Source organism: Cyprinus carpio, chromosome B3, assembly GCF_018340385.1.
Source record: "Cyprinus carpio isolate SPL01 chromosome B3, ASM1834038v1, whole genome shotgun sequence".
NCBI lineage: Eukaryota > Metazoa > Chordata > Actinopteri > Cypriniformes > Cyprinidae > Cyprinus > Cyprinus carpio.
Genome location: NC_056599.1, coordinates 4,588,682 through 4,609,477, shown reverse-complemented (window position 1 = coordinate 4,609,477; position 20,796 = coordinate 4,588,682). Strand labels below are relative to the sequence as shown.

General features: G+C 38.7%; 2 protein-coding genes across 4 annotated transcripts in view; one reads left to right on the top strand and one right to left on the bottom strand.

Moving 5' to 3' along the window:
* LOC109070911 overlaps positions 1-20,796 on the top strand; it is a 172,745-nt gene that overhangs the window by 88,612 nt on the left and 63,337 nt on the right. The window lies entirely within an intron of this gene.
* LOC122136711 overlaps positions 1-20,796 on the bottom strand; it is a 102,158-nt gene that overhangs the window by 67,269 nt on the left and 14,093 nt on the right. For 2 of the 3 annotated variants that reach the window (XM_042721167.1, XM_042721165.1), the window contains exons 3-14: positions 16,933-17,280; positions 16,482-16,835; positions 14,813-14,914; positions 13,442-13,777; positions 8,114-8,461; positions 6,733-7,110; positions 4,592-4,678; positions 4,399-4,491; positions 4,119-4,193; positions 3,473-3,586; positions 2,218-2,355; positions 1,966-2,049 (exon numbers count right to left, since the gene is read on the bottom strand). In XM_042721167.1, coding sequence (XP_042577101.1) covers positions 1,966-2,049; positions 2,218-2,355; positions 3,473-3,586; positions 4,119-4,193; positions 4,399-4,491; positions 4,592-4,678; positions 6,733-7,110; positions 8,114-8,461; positions 13,442-13,777; positions 14,813-14,914; positions 16,482-16,835; positions 16,933-17,280 — 2,457 coding nt within the window. The remainder of the gene's footprint in view (positions 1-1,965; positions 2,050-2,217; positions 2,356-3,472; positions 3,587-4,118; positions 4,194-4,398; positions 4,492-4,591; positions 4,679-6,732; positions 7,111-8,113; positions 8,462-13,441; positions 13,778-14,812; positions 14,915-16,481; positions 16,836-16,932; positions 17,281-20,796) is intronic. The other variant, XM_042721166.1, reaches the window with a different exon arrangement.

Below are 20,796 nucleotides of genomic sequence, written 5' to 3'. Positions count from 1 at the left end.
TAATGCGTTCTTCAGTAGTTGATGCAATGTTGAAACACTTCTTAAACCTGAAATTATTTTTGTAAACCCATTGGTCAAATGCTGTATAGCCACCGGATTAATGACTGATAACTGTGTGAATGTCCACAAACTGGAAGACTTTCTGAGTGTATAAAAGCGGTAGACTATTTTAAAAAAAGGAACATTTAAAAAAAAATTAGAGAGAATCAATAACGATGATTCATTTATTTCTATTGTGTGAATAATATGTAATCTATAAAAAAGTAACTGTAGTCTGATTTAGTCTGACACTTGTGCTCTCGCACACAGGAATGTAAAACAAGATTTACATAAATGTAATTAATTGACATTTGGTTTGTTTCTCACCAAACCTTACTGTATACCTTCAGAACGTTTGGAATATAGCATACGCCACGAGATGCATATTATTTTATGACAGATTTGCATCCGCTTAAAAAAATGAAAAGTGAAAGTCACCGTTCTCTGCCATTAAATGGGTAAGTGCGAGCAGGACATTTTTGTGTGTGTGTTTTGGAAAAAAAGAAAGTAGACCTAATAAGCCTTTAGAACAACATCTGACTAGTTACCCTAGTTAAATAAAACAGAAAAACGCGACTACTGTCAAGCACATCAGTATTGAAGTGCACAGGAAATATGCAGCAATCTAAACAGTTTATTTAATTAATATTGAGAATTAGTTGATGTTCACCTGGATTTGTTCCTCAAGAGGGGAAATAATTTAATAAGTTGTCATTTATAGTCATATGGTAAAATGCATATTTTTATTTGTGTACATTCAAAATGACGTCGTCCCATTGAAAAATAAAGAAAACAACAGAATGCACTGCTTTAGCGCAAAACATGAACCAATACACAGCTAGTAGGCTGAATGATGCACCTATTTTTAAAAGTCTACATTAAGGTTATTTGACGTTAAATGCATTATTTAAGTCATTTTAGAATAAATCACAGTATATATCATGATAAAAAGTGACTTTACAGTTTGGAAAATATGGTAGGCTATGAAATCCCCCCCAGCAGCAGCAGAGGACTAGTATTCTGCCGCGAGGAACTGCAGAAGAACTGATGACAGTTTGATCTTTTTTTTTTTTTTTTTTGTCTGACCAATCAGCAGAAAGGGGCGTTTAATTCCCACCCATGTGTAGAAATCGAATATTCAAGCTGTTTGTTCATTTTTCTACCCCTGAAAGAAAAACTACAAATTAAGCCGAATTCTTGTTTTTCGTTTTTTGCAAAAAATGTAAAAACGAAAAAGGAGCCGTTTCTCATTTTTCTACTTTCAATATTAAACAAAAAATCGAATGACCAAAAGATACACGGACCTTTTTTGTTTCATTTCTTTCTTTTGTTCATTCGTTGTTTTACGTTGTGTGTAATGTTTTATATTGTATGTCAGTATCATGTCATTTTTAGTTGATCATTCTCATGAACCCCCCTCATTAGTTGTTAGACTCATCAACATTAATAATTATTCTTGATGTAGAAAAGCGTCAATGGATTTTTAATTATTTTTAATCTTCATTTTCATCTTATTTTCTGTCTATGGGATTTTTTAAATGATTTTTAATCTTCAGTTTTAGCTCAATAAATGAACTAAACTGTAAACAAACTGCAGCTCACAAACAGATGAACACAGCTCTTGTTGTAAATGCATGTCATGCAAAATAAATATTAGTGTCTTAGAAATATGAGTAAAACCAGTCCTGGAGTCTCATGATTCAGTAAGTGTGATCTGATTTCAGAAATCACTTTGATTCTGTGAATAAGTCATCATCATATTACTGTGTTTCTGCAAACACTGACGATTAATATTAATATCATAGAGAGACGCTGACGATCAATATTAATTTCACAGAGACACAATGATTAATATTAATATCACACACATGATGTTGATTAATATTAATATCATAGAGACACTGCTGCAGTTCAGCAGATACTTACAGCCGAGCCGAAAGCATTTATAAAGCCATCTGTCATTTGTCATCATCATCAGTAACACTGGTAAAACCACAATCATGATCAACCCTAAACACAGGAGAGCAATTATATTATAATTCATCAGCAGATTACAGTACATCATAACCAACATCAGGCTCAGTCAATAATGAGTGTTTTAAAGTATCACTAGAGAAGAATTCAAATGTCAATAAAATGAACACAAATGAACAAAAATGATTCTGAATGTGAACTCACCTGCTTCACCGGCAGCTCCAAACGTGTAGAAGAGGAGGATGAATTGTAAAGTCGGCAGAATTTGAAACGTCATATCAGCAACAAGACCAAATATTTTAACTATCCGTCCACTTTTCTTCCCAACCTCTGTAACTAAAACTAGAAGAAACAGTTTGATCATTAAGATCTGATTTAATTATTTGATTGAAGTTATGAGTCATAAGAGCAGAATTAAAAACAACAAACAATAAAATCAACAACAAAAGCAGATGAACTGAACAGAATTAAATAAAGTGACTGTGTTCCTAATTAAAAAAACTGCATTATGATATTTAAGAAAAAGTCCACTATGTACTATTTCTATTAATACTCTAAACTATCAGATCTGAACATTAAAATCTGTTTGTATTTCAGCATCAAAGTCTAGTGTGTATTGCATATAGATTATTACATTATAGTCGTTTTGACACTTTTCTTCAAATTAATGTAAATGGTCAGAGCATCTACACACACACTTACCAAACTACACACACACACACACACACACACACACACACACACACACACACACACACACACACACACACACACACCAGCTGAATGATTATATTAATGTACTTATTAAAAGTAAATACTGACATCAAAATTACAGATGTGTTCTCCATTGAATTTAAAACAAATGTTCAGCTATAGATGCACAAATACATTAATGAAAACATGTTTATTGTAAAATTCTCCAGGAGGGAGTTATATACTGTAATTTTGCCATGGTTTTGAACCGCTCTGTATATATATATATATATTATACAGTGATCCACTGCTCTTCTTCCATTCAGAATAAACTCGAATGTTCTCAAACTTCTATCCTGAAAACTGTTTGAACATCTAAAGAACTGAAGTCGTCCCAGGAGGACTGCAAACATGCACTCGATCAACCAACAGTACAATGATTATGAGTATAGAAGTGCATAGAGTTATTAACTCTTCAGATCTGCCCACTCCACCACACTTCACACACACCTTTCTCTTCACATATTCTCACATACTCTCATTCTTTTCCTGCTCTTTGTATACCTTCCGTTTTTATCGTTAAAGCAATTTGTGATTTGAATGAAATGATTGAAAACGTACAATCTGTTTAGGATAATTACAAGTGTAAACTGTTTTGAGACTGGTAACGTGTTTGGAGAAATGTGTCAAATAGACTGTGAAGTGATGAAGGACGTTCAGATCAGTGTGATTCAGACTCTGAGATGTGAATCACAGAAATACTTACTGTAAATGATTTTACAGAGGCAGCACACAAACACTATTACAAACAGCACTATTATCATGGCTCTTTCAAACACATCATAATTCAGAAGTTTTTGCCAAGCACTTGTAAAAAGAGCTGAAAGAAAGGAAGAGATGAAAAAGAAGCTGGAGTATTACCAAATATACACACGGTCATAATATAAACACAGGTAAGAAGCATGACAATTATTAAACTGATATTGTTTTTTATGTAAATCATCTTGCAGTATTGTATTTCACTGACAGTCTGTTATCATCTGAGGTTCAGTGTTTTGTTTTCTGTTCCTGATACTGACCCCGTGACCTCTGTGCTGATCATATGACCACAAAACATGCTAAGAAGGAATTTAGTGGTAGTTTTAGTTTAAACTCAGTAGAGTTTGTTACCCTAAACTGATATTTTAGTGTAACAACACAGATTTCATTCATCATCAACAGTAGATCAGAGTGTGTTTAATAAGATCATGAAATGATTCAGTCTTTGAAACATACAGAGATTCACTGAAAACTGTTTCTGCATATGTTATGATTTATATATTCAGAATATTCAGAATATTACAATCAGATTCTGATGAGCACAGTTTTTGTTTATTTATGTTAATGTGTTCATGATAATGAGGGATGTTTACCTGAATAAACAACAACTGAGAGAGCTAAATATTCCACCACATAACTGTATTTCAGAATCAATGAGTTAATTTTGCCTGTGAAACAGAAAATATTTAATGATTACAATCACAATATCGCTCACAACATCAACAAACTGAAACACAAAAACCACTAATACACAATTTTTAGTCAAGTTTTAGTCAATTCTTTTTTTGGTAAATGACTCACACAAAGATTAAATGATGTCTGAACATCTGGGTTTATAGTATCTCCACTAATACACAGATCAATGAATCATACCTGTAAAATTATTAATATACGGAGCCGCCCAGAGCAACAGGAGAGGTCTCAGAAAATAAAGAGCACAACAACAGACCGTCTCACTCACAGATCCTGTAACAAAATGATAATAATATATCTGCACTAACAAAAGACTCATATTATACTGAGATATTATAATGCATTGATGATTAATCAGCAGTGAAACACCGACCTTCAGAAACACCCCAGAGGACAAAAGCTAGAAGCATCAGAACATTTGGACAGAAGACTAGAGACATGTGAAGACGGAAGACTGGATCTAGAGAGAAAACACAAAAGAACTCACATTCAGTCACATGGTAAATTATGATTTTATTAAATATTCATCCCGCTGGTAACACTTTAGGGACCAGTTCTCACTGTTAACTAGTTGCTTATTAACATGCTTATTACTAGCATAGTGGCTGTTTATTAGTGCTTATAAAACACATATTAATGTTGTATTCTGCATATTTTAAGTCTCTTAATCCTGCCCAATACCTAAACTTAACTAACTACCTTACTAACTATTAATAAGCAGCAAATTAGCAGTTTATTGAGGCAAAAGTTGTTGTTAATATTTAATAATGAGAATTGGTCCCCAAACTAAAGTGTGACCATCCTACTTTATATTAGCTGTCTTATAACTTATAGTTCAGGGTCATTTTAGACCCAAATGATGTTTGTTAAAAAAAAAAAAAAAGTTCCCTTCATCCAAATGACATGAAACTTCACAACTTTGTCAACACTTAATAGCTCCGCAAAAAATACAACTATAATAATAATACAAAATTGGAATGATATCTGGTTGCATGTTACTGTGAAAAGCAAAAGTCACACTCAGGATGTCAGAGGGGTGATACCAATTGACATTTATAAGGAATTTAAAGAAAAATTCTCCTCTGCTGGATATGTATGTAGAAGCTTTTGTACAAGGTTAGCCCCCTCCTTCATTTAGAAGTGCTCTTATTACTCTTATCCTGAAGCCTTGAAAATTGCCTGCAGAATGTAGTTCCTATAGGCCAATCTTGTGTATACAAAATTATAGCTAAAGCCTTGGGAATGAGAGGGGTCTACCACTGGAACCACATACAATAGGAATAAGATCACACCCTTCAATTTGTGGTATTTATACAGGAGTCCCAGAACATCGTCTTGCATTATATGCGACTGATTCCATTGTATTTTTATCAAAACTTGAAAAGTCATTGCCATCCCTTTTAAAACTTATTGACACGTTTGGCAAACTTCATGTTTGGGAACTCCAAAGGTAGCACACCCATTTGTAAATGCTGTAAACGGCTTGGAATACCTTGGAATTACTATAACCTCTAAGATTAGCTCTTTCAGTTTAACTAATTATGATCACCTGTTAGCTAAATTATCAGAAGAGACTACTAGATGGACAACACTGCCCCTGTCTTTAATGGGAAGAATAAATGAGATTAAGATGAACATACTACCTACATAGGATACAGTTTTATATGTTTTCCAATCATTATCACTTGACTGTTTGTCCTGTTTGCTAGCATGAGTCAAAGGACCCAAGTCCCATGTATATATGATGTTCTGATGCAGAGATATAGGTCTTGCTAAGTCTTGCTAGGGTACTCAGTTTGGTTGCTAGAGAGTGGCTTGGTAGATGCCAATGATAATACTCCATCAGCTGCTTTCAAGTATGAATGATATAATCCAACCCACATACCTCTATGATATTCGGATTTGAAGATATCCCTCTTTAGGTTTGGGTTGATAGGGTGTGGCTAGGAAGTGGAGATGGTCATTGGTAATTGGCTGTTTGCTGCCCTGAGTCAAACGAGACCACTTTCATGTTTCTATAACACTCTTTGAATGGAAGTCTATGGACTTTGTTTGGAATTTGTTGCTAGGGTGTGGTTACATAGTGTCCAGGAAGATGCTTAAGACTGACTGGCTGACTGAATCAAACGAGCCCACCCCATGTCTCAAAGTTATTCTGGTTCAGAGATATGTCCAGTTAAGTTTAGGATACAGTTTCTAGGGTGGTCTAAATGGTTACTAGGGCATGGCTAGATTGTTGCCAGGGTGATATTTAAATATTTAAAATCCCCACCACTTTTTTTAAACATCTTGTGCCACAGACATACCTAATGCGAATGAAAAATTAGTTTCTGTTAAATAGAAAGTTTCTGTAAAAAATGAGTTCTGCGTCAATTCACAAGCACCACTAATATGCTATGATTCAAACTCACTTATATAAGTTTACTGGAAACACAGATAAAGAACTAATAAATTAAATGAACTTACAGTACTGATTAAGGCTACAAAATTAGGTCTTCTTTTCTATTGACTTACCTAGTAATCTCAGTATCAGATTTGTCTTGGCTGAGATCACATGTTTCTTTTTGCTGTAAACTGTACATGTGTATTCTCCCTCATCTTCAGCTCTCAGATCGTCCAGCCGGAGGGAGAAGTTTCCATGTTGAATCTCCTCAGTAAAGAAATGAGCTCTGTGCTGATAATCCTGCTGCTGTTTGTCTGCTCGACTCTTACCATTTTGATACAGATGAACTAAAGTCTCTGAGTCTGAGAAGTCTGAGTCTGAGTCTGAGTCTACATCTGTTCTTCTCCATTCCACCTTTAGACCCTCCACTGGTAAAGGTTTCTGACCATGAGATGACAAAACCACTGAAGATCCCAGAGGAGCAAGTATGTGACATTTAACATCAAACCCTTAAAAGAGAACAAAACAGAACATTTTCTAATGTGAAATACCTGTTAAGGCAAATAAACAGTAAGGACTTTGTGTTTTGTGTATGAGTTCTCATTTTAACAAACATTTATAAGGGCACAGAAGATGCGGGAGCCTATTGCTTGTGTTTTCTCCTCTTGTTATTCTTCTGCAATGGAAATAATTTTTCGAGAGACTTAGTAGCAGTTAAACTAGATATTAATGAATAGAACTGAATAATTATATACTGCATATAGAGTCTAAATTTATTTTCTGTGCAGTCCTGTTTTCTGTGGAATATTTTGTGTTGAATATTTAAACTGTTAAAGTATTTTTTTCCTCCACAATAGTCTATTATTGTAAGTGACGTGACGTGACATTCAGCCAAGTATGGTGACCCATACTCAGAATTTGTGCTCTGCATTTAACCCATCCGAAGTGCACACACACAGAGCAGTGAACACACACACACACACTGTGAACACACACCCGGAGCAGTGGGCAGCCATTTTATGCTGCGGCGCCCGGGGAGCAGTTGCTCAAGGGCACCTAAGTCATGGTATTGAAGGTGGAGAAAGCGCTGTACATTCACTCCCCCCACCTACAATTCCTGCCGGCCCGAGACTCGAACTCACAACCCTTCGATTGGGAGTCCGACTCTCTAACCATTAGGCCACGACTTCCCTTGTAGTTTTACACTTTTATGGTAATATCTGCTAATAACATTAATTTTAATTTAGTTTAGGTTTTTATGAAATGCAATCAGATACATCAACATAAACATTATTATTCAACATTGTTGAAATGGATTAATTAATACTGCATATGACCAGTCCAGTGGTGCATAACAATATTAAACAATTATATTTAAGACTGAAGTAACTAAAATGATCATAATATTATTTTTAAAATCTGGAAATGCAAAATTTATACTGTAACAATCCACTAAATTAAAATCATATATTGACCAGGTGTAAAACAGCAGCTCCAGGTATTTTCACTTACCCAGCATCTCGAGCTCTGCATCGGCTGAATGCACACAATCCTGCTCACGGTAAACTTTACATGTGTACTTTCCAGCATCTTCAGCTCTCACTTTGTCCAGACGGAGGGAGACGTTTCCATCTTTAATTTCATCAGTAATGAAATGAGCTCTGTGTTGATAATCTTTGTGCTGTTTCTTCGCTCGACTCTCACCGTCTTCATACAGATGAACCAGAGTCTCAGAGTCTGCTCTTCTCCACTCCACCTTCAGACTGTTCTCTAACAAGCTTTTGTCAACCTGACAGAGCAAAACCACTGACTCTCCAAGAGGAACCATATTATTACCAGAGGAACCTTTCACATTGAATCCTGTAAAGGAACAGACACAACATTTTTAATATGAAATAACTGTTAACAAACAAACAACAAACAGATAAATAAACTGATGGATATTTTGTCCAGTGTAATGTTGTGAACACTTTACATTGCTGGTGATGACAATTACTTTCAATCTCTGAGCAAACTATGTATTTCTGATTTCCTCTCAGATACCTCTCCTTCACACATCATCTCTACAGCAGCACAAGCTCGTAATCTAAGATCCTTTTAAAAACTTTTTGTTACTATATTTATTTATTTATTAATTGCTACATTTTAAGAGCTCTAAGTAAAAAACTCCAAAAAGATCACACTTGCAGCACTGCTAGTTGATCATTAAAGCCATGTTTTCATTAGGAACAGCAAAATACAACAGAATGATCTTATTCCAATTTAGAAAACCATGTAAGATATTTGTTTCTGAAAGAAACATTTTACAATACTACATTCCCTAACCAAATTGTCATGAAAACCTATGATGTCTGTAATATCCAATTCATCAATTAAAATATAAACCCTGGGGCCTGTACCATGAAGCTGGATTAGCTGGCTAGCCAGATAAGTTTCAGTTTAGTTTGCACCTATCCTTGGTTTTAGGTACCATGAGCTTTTAGCAGCATTCATCATCATAGTAACTTACACTCCATGGCTAACCTGCTCCAGGGCAGTTTATGTTCTGAGTTAGAGATCTTAAACTGAAATTGGACCAATCAGCTTCGAGCAAAGTGACACATCTCTGACGTAATAAAGCCACTCCCCCAGTTTCTCTTGCTGTAAATTAAAGGATGCTTCATAGTAAAACATTTTAAAAGATAAAATCATCTGGCTTTTAGCGATGATTATTTATTATAATTATTTTATTTGATTTATATATTTAGTATAGCCTTAATCCATTACACAAGCCATTTTAGTTTTAAACTTTTATTTTAAATTAATATAAATATATACAGATATCCAATATAAATAAGCTTAAAAATCAATAGATAAAGCTTTAAACATGACTTCAGCTTAGATTTCAGAGAAGTATAGTCTCTGTATACTTTTGTATATTATCAAATATATAAACTAACTTGATAACTTTCACTTGCACTGATATGGCTCCATAAACTCAGGATCAAAGTCTGAGTTAACAGAGAAAGTTGATGATCAGTGTCATGGTGCCATCAAAACTGGATTGGATTGGTTTGGATTTGTTCAACTCGAAACTAATCTGGTAACCCTGAGTTTGTATAGTCACCATCATGCTACAAGAGGTTTTCTGTCAAATCTGGCAGTAGAAACTGTCATTAATTGACAGCAAACTCAATAATACCTTATTAATATTCTTATTAATAATAAGAAGAATTGTGTACCAATAATTTGCACTAACACACACAGTAATGTCATTTCTGTATAATGCCTATGTCCTGCTCAGTTTGTTTTTCCTGACCAAAAGTTCTTACAGTAACTGAACTGTCAGATGAGGGTGGACTGCAGTAATCTGGCAGCCTCTGCCTTTGTGCAACCTGTTTATCACATGGCCAACAATGACAAACCAGAGTTTATTTGACAGACAAATATCTGCCACCTGATGTCCATCTCTTTGACCTCTATGTTGGGCCTCTTGTACACAAAATCTTTGCCTGGTATATCCTTCTATATGCTGACACTGACACTTAACAAACACACAACCTGTCACTCACATGAGATCACAGCAATAGCAAATGACAACAATCCAAAGAAACAATCAATTCCAGATGAACAAAATCTAGTCCCGCCCTACATTTTTTAAAATGTTCTCATTCAAGAAGCCATTCCACTTGGATATACATCACAAAAAGAAAAGAAAATAAAAGACAAAGATCTGGACAAGATTTGAATAAGCAGAAATTGCATCCAGATCTATGTGTTTCCTTTTTTTTTGTGATGTATATCTGACAGGTTGCGTGTATGTTAAGTATCAGTGTTAATATATTACTTAAGTTTTTTCAGCATATAGAAGGATAGACTGTAAAACAGGCAAAATAATTTGTTTAAAAGAGGAAAAGTCAAAGAGATGGATATTAGAGGGCAGATATTTGTCGTCTCAAAAAAGTCAGTTCTAGCACTGTTGACCATGTGATAAACAAATTACCCAATGACAGAAGCTGTCAAATTACTGTTATCTCATCCAGTACATTTTAGCAATTGTGTTACAACCCTGTGGTTGTTCAGTTTTCTCTGCTGTGTTTTGGCTGTCTGTGTCTCTGCTCTCCCTAGGAAAAGATTGGCTCCTGCAGGCTGATTGTTGGTGTCTCCTGATTGGCCTACAGAACTTTTAAAGTCACAACATCACTTCCTCAGCAGGCATTTTGGTTGCCATTTTGTGATTTAGTGCAGAGTTTGGGTGTAAGAGTTTATATTAAGAGAGTTGTGAGATTGTGAGTACTTATTGATTTTCTTTGTTTTGTGTTCTGTTGAAAACATCTGCTGGTGTATTTGTCCCCTTTGCCTGCTTGACACTGATTTTTGGATTGCCCTCTAAAGTTGTTTTTTGCCTGGCTCTTTAAATAGTTTTGTAAATATTGTAAATACTAAATTGGGATAATAAGGAGTCTGACACCAATTCTGTTTGTGAAACTTTTTGATCTCTGTTTCTGGGTAGGTAGGTAGGTAGGGTATTAAATTGTACTTTTTCTTTTCTTTTGAATATGTAAGGTAGAGGTTTAAAAACAGGAACCTGTTGTTCATTATTTTCACATTGTCGGTTCCTGAACTCAAAACCCAAATAAAACCTATTGTTGTTGCACATTTTTTTGTCCATGATAGTCCTTTAATGTTATGCTTCTTTCCTAGACGGGGCATAACAATTGTTAGAACATTTGGTCAGGAAAAACAAAACTGTGTAGGATTTATGGAGGGGGACTGAGTGTCTTCAGAGCAGTTTAGATGGTATTTTTTCATTTCAACTTGCCTCTGTATAATGCATAGTAGTGCTTATAAGCACAGCACTGCTCTGTTTACAGTGGTAACCAAGAAACTACTGTATCGCTGCTGTTCCATGAGTGCCACCTGCTGTCAGAGAGTGAATTTGTGTTCTTATTCAGCCCACCTGCTGTTTTGGTTTTGTGCAGATTTGTTTTATGTAGCATAATTTCATAAAGCTAAATTCAGAAAAATGTATTATTGTTTATTTACAAACCCGCTTCCAAAAAAGTTGGGACACTGTACAAATTGTGAGTAAAAAAGGAATGGAATAATTTACAAATCTCATAAACTTATATTTTATTCACAATAGAATATAGATAACATATCAAATGTTGAAAGTGAGACATTTTGAAATGTCATGCCAAATATTGGCTCATTTTGGATTTCATGAGAGCTACACATTCCAAAAATGTTGGACAGGTAGCAATAAAAAAAATGAAAAGTTAAATGTACATATAAGGAACAGCTGCAGGACCAATTTGCAACTTATTAGGTCAATTGGCAACATGATGGGTATAAAAAGAGCCTCTGAGAGTGGCAGTGTCTCTCAGAAGTCAAGATGGGCAGAGGATCACCAATTCCCCCAATGCTGTGGCGAAAAATAGTGGAGAAATATCAGAAAGGAGTTTCTCAGAGAAAAATTGCAAAGAGTTTGAAGTTATCATCATCTACAGTGCATAATATCATCCAAAGATTCAGAGAATCTGGAACAATCTCTGTGCGTAAGGGTCAAGGCCGGAAAACCATACTGGATGCCCGTGATCTTCGGGCCCTTAGACAGCACTGCATCACATACAGGAATGCTACTGTGATGGAAATCACAACATGGGCTCAGGAATACTTCCAGAAAACATTGTCGGTGAACACAATCCACCGTGCCATTCTCTGTTGCCGGCTAAAACTCTATAGGTCAAAGAAGAAGCCATATCTAAACATGATCCAGAAGCGCAGGCGTTTTCTCTGGGCCAAGGCTCATTTAAAATGGACTGTTGCAAAGTGGAAAACTGTTCTGGCGGTCAGACGAATCAAAATTTGAAGTTCTTTTTGGAAAACTGGGACGCCATGTCATCCGGACTAAAGAGGACAAGGACAACCCAAGTTGTTATCAGCGCTCAGTTCAGAAGCCTGCATCTCTGATGGTGTGGGGTTGCATGAGTGCGTGTGGCATGGACAGCTTACACATCTGGAAAGGCACCATCAATGCTGAAAGGTATATCCAAGTTCTAGAACAACATATCCTCCCATCCAGACGTCGTCTCTTTCAGGGAAGACCTTGCATTTTCCAACATGACAATAACAGACCACATACTGCATCAATTACAACATCATGGGTGCGTAGAAGAAGGATCCGGGTACTGAAATGGCCAGCCTGCAGTCCAGATCTTTTACCCATAGAAAACATTTGGCGCATCATAAAGAGGAAGATGCGACAAAGAAGACCTAAGACAGCTGAGCAACTAGAAGCCTGTATTAGACAAGAATGGGACAACATTCCTATTCCTAAACTTGAGCACCTTGTCTCCTCAGTCCCCAGACGTTTGCAGACTGTTATAAAAAGAAGAGGGGATGCCACACAGTTGGTAAACATGGCCTTGTCCCAACTTTTTTGAGATCTGTTGATGCCATGAAATTTAAAATCAACTTATTTTTCCCTTAAAATGATATATTTTCTCAGTTTAAACATTTGATATGTCATCTATGTTGTATTCTGAATAAAATATTCAAATTTGAAACTTCCACATCCTTGCATTCTGTTTTTATTCACAATTTGTACAGTGTCCCAACTTTTTTGGAATCGGGTTTGTAATTTAAATAAAAACACTTATACTACATGTATTTAGCATCTTTGTTTGGATTGTGATTAAAAATCAGTGGTTGCCTCTAATTTTCAATGACTACAGATCTGCCTGCAATATAGCAAATAAACAAGCCACAAAAACTCAAGATTGGTGAATCCCTATAGTTATGTGTTATGTAGCAGTTCATTAGGTTCTGTTTGTTTTTATCTTTTATTAATCAACTTACGTGGTACCAAACTTGTCTCTGCTGTCCTGTTCACTGTAAAAAGGCCACTGTGAACTTTACATATGTATTCTCCGGCATCTTCAGCTCTCAGATCGTCCAGACAGAGGGAGAAGTTTCCATGTTGAATCTGATCAGTGAAGAAATGAGCTCTATCCTGATAATCCTGCTGCGCTCGACTCTCACCATCTTCATACAGATGAACCAGAGTCTCTGAGTCTTTTTTCCTCCATTCCACCTTCAGATTTTTCTTTAATAAGCATTCATCAACATGACAGGGCAAAACCACTGAAGATCCCAGATTAAATTGATGGTTATAGGTTTGCTGGCCAAAGAAACCTGAAAAATAAAAACATGTTTGCATGATGCCCTTTTAGTTAGACAAGTAACAATGGTTTCATATATTTTATAATTGTTTGACTATACAGACTAACTGTGTACTGGAAAGGGCAATGAGTATGTTTAATTTCCTGCAGGAAAACAAAAACAGTTGGTCTCTCAGCCTGGTATGTTGGTTGATTTTAGATGGGATTTGAACACTTTTTGCCTAGTCAAGCTATAGAAGACCAGCTTACCATCCAGCTGAGCACAAGCCTGGCTGGGAAAACAGCTTAAATAAGTGAAGTGACTGTTTTCTTAAACCAAGTCCAGACTAATGGTAATATAAAGCTTTATTTTGCCATGAATTAGTGACATTATTTACATATATACACATTTGCAAACATATAAATTAACAAACACACACCTCTCTCTCACCCTCACTAAAGTTGCTTCAATAATTGCTTGAGTGTTTTATTGCTGATAAATTTCAAATACAACATTGAGTAATGAGTCTCAAGACAAGTTAGAATAGGAGAACATGTATGTGATGGACATTATACTCACACCCACAACATGTCCTATAGTTTATATAACACAGCAATCATCACCATTTCAAAGCTTAAACACAACTGATGTTACATGTTTATCCCAGTCCTAATCTACTGTAGCCATCTCAACCTTTTCCCTATCTGTCCCCTCCAATATATTGCTCCCTCACCACCACAGACTTCACGAACTACAAGACTAAAGAAAAATCTCTAAATTCCTAAATCCAAAAAAGTATTTCATTTTTGTACCAGCAGGTGTCATTTACCAGCCCAAAACACTGAACTGTTTTATGAGCCATATTACAAAGTGAAATATGTGTTTAGGCCAGAATACTGTAGAGTTTGATTGGACAAACAGGCTTATCAACTTTTAAACTGTCCTATTTATTTTTCTGTGCACAAGTATGGTAAGTTTAATTATTATCATTATTATTGTAGTTGTTGTTGTAGTTGTTGAGTCATAATCCTGCAGTTGAGAACCATTGAATTACAGTTTTACACATACCTTTATGCAGTGATCTGCAGTAGATCAGGCAGCAGAGCAGGAGTGCAGATCCAGACGCAGAAACACAGAGAATCAACACCATGATGTGTGAAACAGAGAAACCTGAAAAACACAGACATCAGTTACTGAACACAGAGAAACAGTAATGTGTAACATTCCCAGTATATTGTCCTTGAAATACCATTTCTACTCATTTTGTGATGTTGTGTGATCATAATAATGAATGTCTAATAAACCTAAAGATTATCCATTTGCTCTTTATTCATATTACGCTTCTGGCAATAACATGCCACAACTCTTTTTTTCCTTTTTAAAATGAATGTCTAAGCAATAATGAAAACTCTTGATATCCTGGATCAGTAATAAAGAATTCTCTCTCTTTTTCATGTAAGTATGGGAATGAATGAAAGGAAAAGAAGGATTGAAATATAGGCTTTTCAATGAATTTACCAGAGGTTGTAAGGTACTTTTACTTTTAGATGTTTTGGAACAGTATGTACAGTGAAATGTGCTTTACAAATAAACTAAAAGAGAGAATTACAATTATAATTGCAGTCATTGCATGTCAACTCAACCAGAGGCCCCCAGGAACGTGGCTGGGAACCACTGGTATAATGTATGTAATACCAACGATTCAATTTACTCAGAGTTTAGAACACAGGTGTTATGCTAAATCAGCTCCTGGAGAACCACTGTCCTGCAGAGTTTAGCTTCAACTCTTATTAAACACACCTAAAAACACCTGATCCCAAGTCTTGAGAAGTGCTGGAAGCTTCCAGTCAGGAGTGTTGGAGTTGGTTGGAGCTAAACTCCGCAGGACAGTGGCTCTCCAGGAGCTGAGTTTGACACGTGTGGTTTCAAATGACCAAGGGTTAACTATTTCAAGTGTGAATGCCCTTAAATGTTCCAAAGTTTGAGGTACTGTCAGTGATTCTGGTAAACATGTGTCTTAGCAATGGATACTGCTTGATTTATCACAATGCTTCACATTTTATAACAAGAGGAAATTCTAATAGAATCCAAGTGAGGCAAATCTTGGTTTATTGATGTGAATACAATGTGTGGGGAGCACAACCACACTTCCCTACGATGCACCAAACTTGCTTCAAACAAGTAGATACAATACTCATATTTTAATCTCTTGGTAGCTTCAGAAGCACTTAAAATAAAAATCTCTTCTTCCAAATTTCCTTAAAACTGATTCAAACATAAAATCTTATAAATAGACCGGTGAGATTAAATTAATATTCCTCAACTTCACTCTTAAAAATGAAGGTGCTTAAAAGGTTCTTCAAAGTGATGCCATAGAATAGAAGAACCATTTTTGGTTCCACAAAGAACCATTCAGTCAAGGTTTTTTTTTTTTTTTTAAAGAACCATCTCTAAACTAGAAGAATATTAGGATATATTTAATACTTCTTGAGTTACGGGCATGCAAATAAAAAAAATAATTCTCATCATTTTTCACTATTGGCATATAATGCAAAAATGGCTAAAGGCAACAGATTTTACTAAAGGCAACAGACCTACCAATCTTTGTGTAAAAATAAAATAATGATGCTGCCATCTTTTTTGCCAAATTTAGTTGATTTGACATGGCATGACCCTGCAGCCAATAAAATGTATGTTTCACAAAGTATGACACGTGCATCATTTATCTGTTACTCACCCAGTCGCTCCAGTTCTACAGTTGTATTGGCTGAGAGTCCTCCAGCAAACACCTCACACATATAAACTCCTTTATCCTCAGTTCTGACGCTCTTCAGTCTGAGAGAGAAGTTAAATTTGGGGATTTCGTCTCTGAAGAACTCAACTCTGTCGCTGTATCGCTGATCTGATGCCTCTGGTAAAATCTCATTATCTTGGTAGAGCAGAACCTGAATTTCTTCATCTTCATCTGTTTTCTTCCATGAAACCTCTTCAATGTCTTCAAGTGTGATGTGAGATACAGAGCAGTTCAGAGTGACGTCTTCACCCACAGACGCAGATATGGAGCGACTCGATCCTGATACTAGCAAACGCTCTGAAAGAAAAAACAGGTATATCACACCATAAATTATATTAGTTTCTGTAAAATCATAGTGAAAATTAAGGAAGGAACTCATGTGGTCAAAACTCACCAACATCAATGTTTATTTGAACCACAGTTTCTCCAGAATCCTGCTGACCGTGAACTGTACATGTGTATTGTCCCTCATCTTCAGCTCTCAGATCGTCCAGACGGAGGGAGAAGTTTCCATGTTGAATCTCTTCAGTGAAGAAATGAGCTCTATCCTGATAATCCTGCTGCTGGACTTCTGTTTGACTCGCTCCATCCTGATACAGATGAACCAGAGTCTCTGAGTCTGGTCTTCTCCACTCCACCTCCAGACCCTCCACTGGTAAAGGTTCATCAACAGAACAGAGCAAAACCACTGAAGATCCCAGAGGAGCCACCAGAGGAGCAGACGGACCGCGCACACTCAACCCTGAAAACAAGGTTTTACACACAGAAAGAGAAAGAGAAAAGTGAAATACAGCTTGTTTTGTAGTCAAAACTGATAATCACATTTTTAGCTGTCAACATTAGCATCCCTATTTTATCTCATGTAGACTATTATGAAATGATGTACTTTAGTTTGAGAGTAAGCACTGATGTCCACCCCATTTGACCAAGGTCCACTAACTTAATATTACAGCCAATGAGAGATACAGGGCATGGGAATGTTCAGTGGGAGGAGTCATAGACCTACAGCCAATGAGAGAGCAGATACAGGACAAAGGAACATTTGAGGGGAGGACTCATAATATACCTACAGCCAATGAGAGAGCAGATGCTGGGCAAGGGAAGGTTCAGGGGGAGGAGTCATAAGAGACCCACAGCCAATGAGAGAGCAGGTACATATTTGAATATTTGAAAAAAGACTGCACACTCCCAAAAATCAAAATACACATACGAGATGAAAGCAGTGTAAACAATTTACTGAAAAAAAAAAAAACACCTTGTTGGAACTAGGAGTTCCCTTTCATAGGTCACTTCGATGCTGCGGTGACGTCACCGTATGGGAACACCTCTCGGTGTGACGAATGTCTGAAGCCCTATACCATCTCGCCAATCCTATTGGCCAAATAGCGCTTGGCACCGCCCTACGCATGCGTACGCATCGTATACCCGAGTGCCGCGCGCTATTTCGCTCAGATTTCATTTCCTTCAGGAAAGAGAATCATCTGTGCCCTGGAATCATCTCGCGGTTTTATTCGAGCAGTGCTAACTCCTCTTCGCGGACGCGATGAGTTTTCGAAAGTGCAAGGAACCGTGTACCAGGTTCATCATGAAGGGAGACACTAATGAAAGGTGCGTAGTGTGTTTGGGTTTACATCACGCACAGACTGCGCTTAGTGGCCTTTCTTCTTGCCCCCATTGTGATAGCCTGCAGCTTAAAGTACTGTGCTCGAGGGTAGAAGTATTTTCTAAGGTCGCACCCGCGTCCAACCCCCGCCGTGTCGCTTCTGCGGCTGCCGAGGCACCGCACGAGGCGATGGCCTCTCCACGTCGCTCGCTGTCCCCTAGCCGAGTGCAGGAAACCAGCTTCGTCGAACCCGTCGTTTTCTCGGATGAGGGTTTACAGCCCACCCCGGAGGCATACGATGCTATCTCCTTCGGTTGTGGGCAGTATGACGACGCCGTCTTATCCACCGCGGCCTCGGAGTCTGAGGACTTCATGGCCGATACTGACAGCCCTCTCCCTCCTAGCGGACAGGAGAAGCGTGTTCCCCCCTCCTACAGCGAGCTGTTGGATGTGGTTTCTCGCGCGGTGGGTAAGCTGGGACTGGATTGGGAGGTTGAGAAGGCCGAGGCCCAACCTTCATCGAAGCTGGACGACCGTTTCCTTACTAGTCGTACTCCTGCGCAGCCCCGTAGGCCCCTGCCTTTTTTCCCGGACCTCCACCAAGAGGTTTCGAGGTCCTGGAAACAGCCTTACTCGGCGCGCATTACGAACGCTGCGGCTGCGGATTTCGCCACCATTTCTGATATGGCGAACCGTGGCTATGCAGCGATGCCTCCAGTGGAAGAGACTCTCGCCGAACATCTCGCGCCTAATTCGGCCACGGCATGGAAGTCTCGCCCCCTTCTTCCTTCAAAGGCGTGTCGAGTCACGTCTAGCCTCGTCGGGAAACTCCTACATGGCTGCTGGCCAGGCGGCCGCATCGCTCCACTCTATTGCGGTCCTCCAGGCCTACCAAGCGGAGCTCTTAAAGGACCTCGACGAGGGGGAGGGCATCACACCCGAGGCTGTGAAAGAGCTGCGGCGAGCAACAGATTTAGCGCTACGCGCTACCAAACATACTGCTCGGGCAGTGGGCCGTTCTATGGCTGGGTTGATTACGGTTGAGTGCCACCTCTGGCTTAATCTCACCGATATCAAAGAAAAGGACAAATCTTTTCTCATGGACGCCCCTGTTTCTAAAGACGGTTTGTTTGGTGAGGCGGTCACGTCGGTGGTGGATAAATTTAGGGCAGCGAAACAGCAATCAGCCGCTTTCCGCCAGCTGATTCCACGCAGGCCCAGGGAGATTGAACGGCGGCAGGCGCCCGCGCGGTCTCGTTCAACCTCCTCTCACCGCCAACGGGCTGCCTCACGAGAAGAGACTTCGCCTATGGCGCCCCCTCGTAAAGACTGGGGTCCTAAGGCTTTTCCACCGGCTCGCCAGCGACAGCGGAAAAGGTTGGACCTGAGCTCGACGGCTAATGCCTCTCGTTCTCGGGCTCCTAATAGCAGCTCCTGATATTCTCGCTGCTTGCCAGGGACTGTGCCCTCCACTAGAGAGCGCTGTTGGACCGTTTTTGCGCATCCAACCCTCTCACTGCAGTCCCCACGCTCAAATATTGACTGTCTCGCCGCAAAAGCCACTTCGAGCAGCATTGGATCGAGCTACCATGTCGGGCGTTCCCTCAGACACTCTGCGCAATTCAGCCTTCAGAATCCGAGGGACGGTCCAAGGGTCTGGCAAAGACGGCCCGTTTATGACTGCTCACACAGCCGCCGCTTTTTCGCTAGCGGCAGAGCCCGATGTTCATCTTGTTGGATTAATTCCTGCCGTGGACACGCTTCAGGATTATACACAACGAGATGCAACGAATTTGACGCACGCGCTTCCCCGGCTTACGGACGCCGCGAGCCTTCCGTGTTCGGGCATTTTAACGCGTATGAAAACGTTGCAAAAGGCGGAAATCTTGAAACCACTGATGTTATTTCGGGCCGCGTGGGAACGCTTGCCCGGCATCTCACAATGGGTGTTACGCATGATTCGTCACGGATACACCATTCAGTTTCGAAAAGGCCCGCCTCCTTTCCGCGGAATTCTTCCCACGGTTGTGAAGCCAAAGGAAGTCGCGGTGCTGCGGCACGAGATGACAGCTCTGCTGAGGAAAGGGGCTATAGAAGAAGTACACCCCTCTCAGATGGAGTCAGGTTTTTACAGCCGCTATTTTGTTGTACCAAAAAAAGGGGGGGCGGTTTGCTACCCATATTGGATCTACGCCGTTTGAATCTTGCACTCAGGACAAGCAAATTCAAGATGTTAACGGTAAAGTCCATTTTGTCTCAGATTCAACCAAACACTTGGGTTTGTCACGATCGATCTGAAGGATGCATATTTTCATATTCAGATCATCAAGAGACACAGGAAGTTCCTCAGATTCCCTTTTAGAGGGCAAAAGCGTATCAATACCGTGTTCTTCCTTTCGGCTTAGCCCTGGCTCCCCGAACTTTTTCGAAATGCATGGACGCAGCTCTGGCCCCGTTGCAACTCCAGGGCGTTCGCGTGTTGAATTACCTAGACGATTGGCTGGTGTTAGCTCAATCGCAGACTCAAGCACACTCTCACCGGGATCTTGTGCTGAATCATCTAAACAGTCTGGGCTTATGCACGAATTTCCAGAAGAGTGTTTTAATTCCCTCTCAACGGATAACCTTTCTGGGAATAGATTTGGACTCTCACGC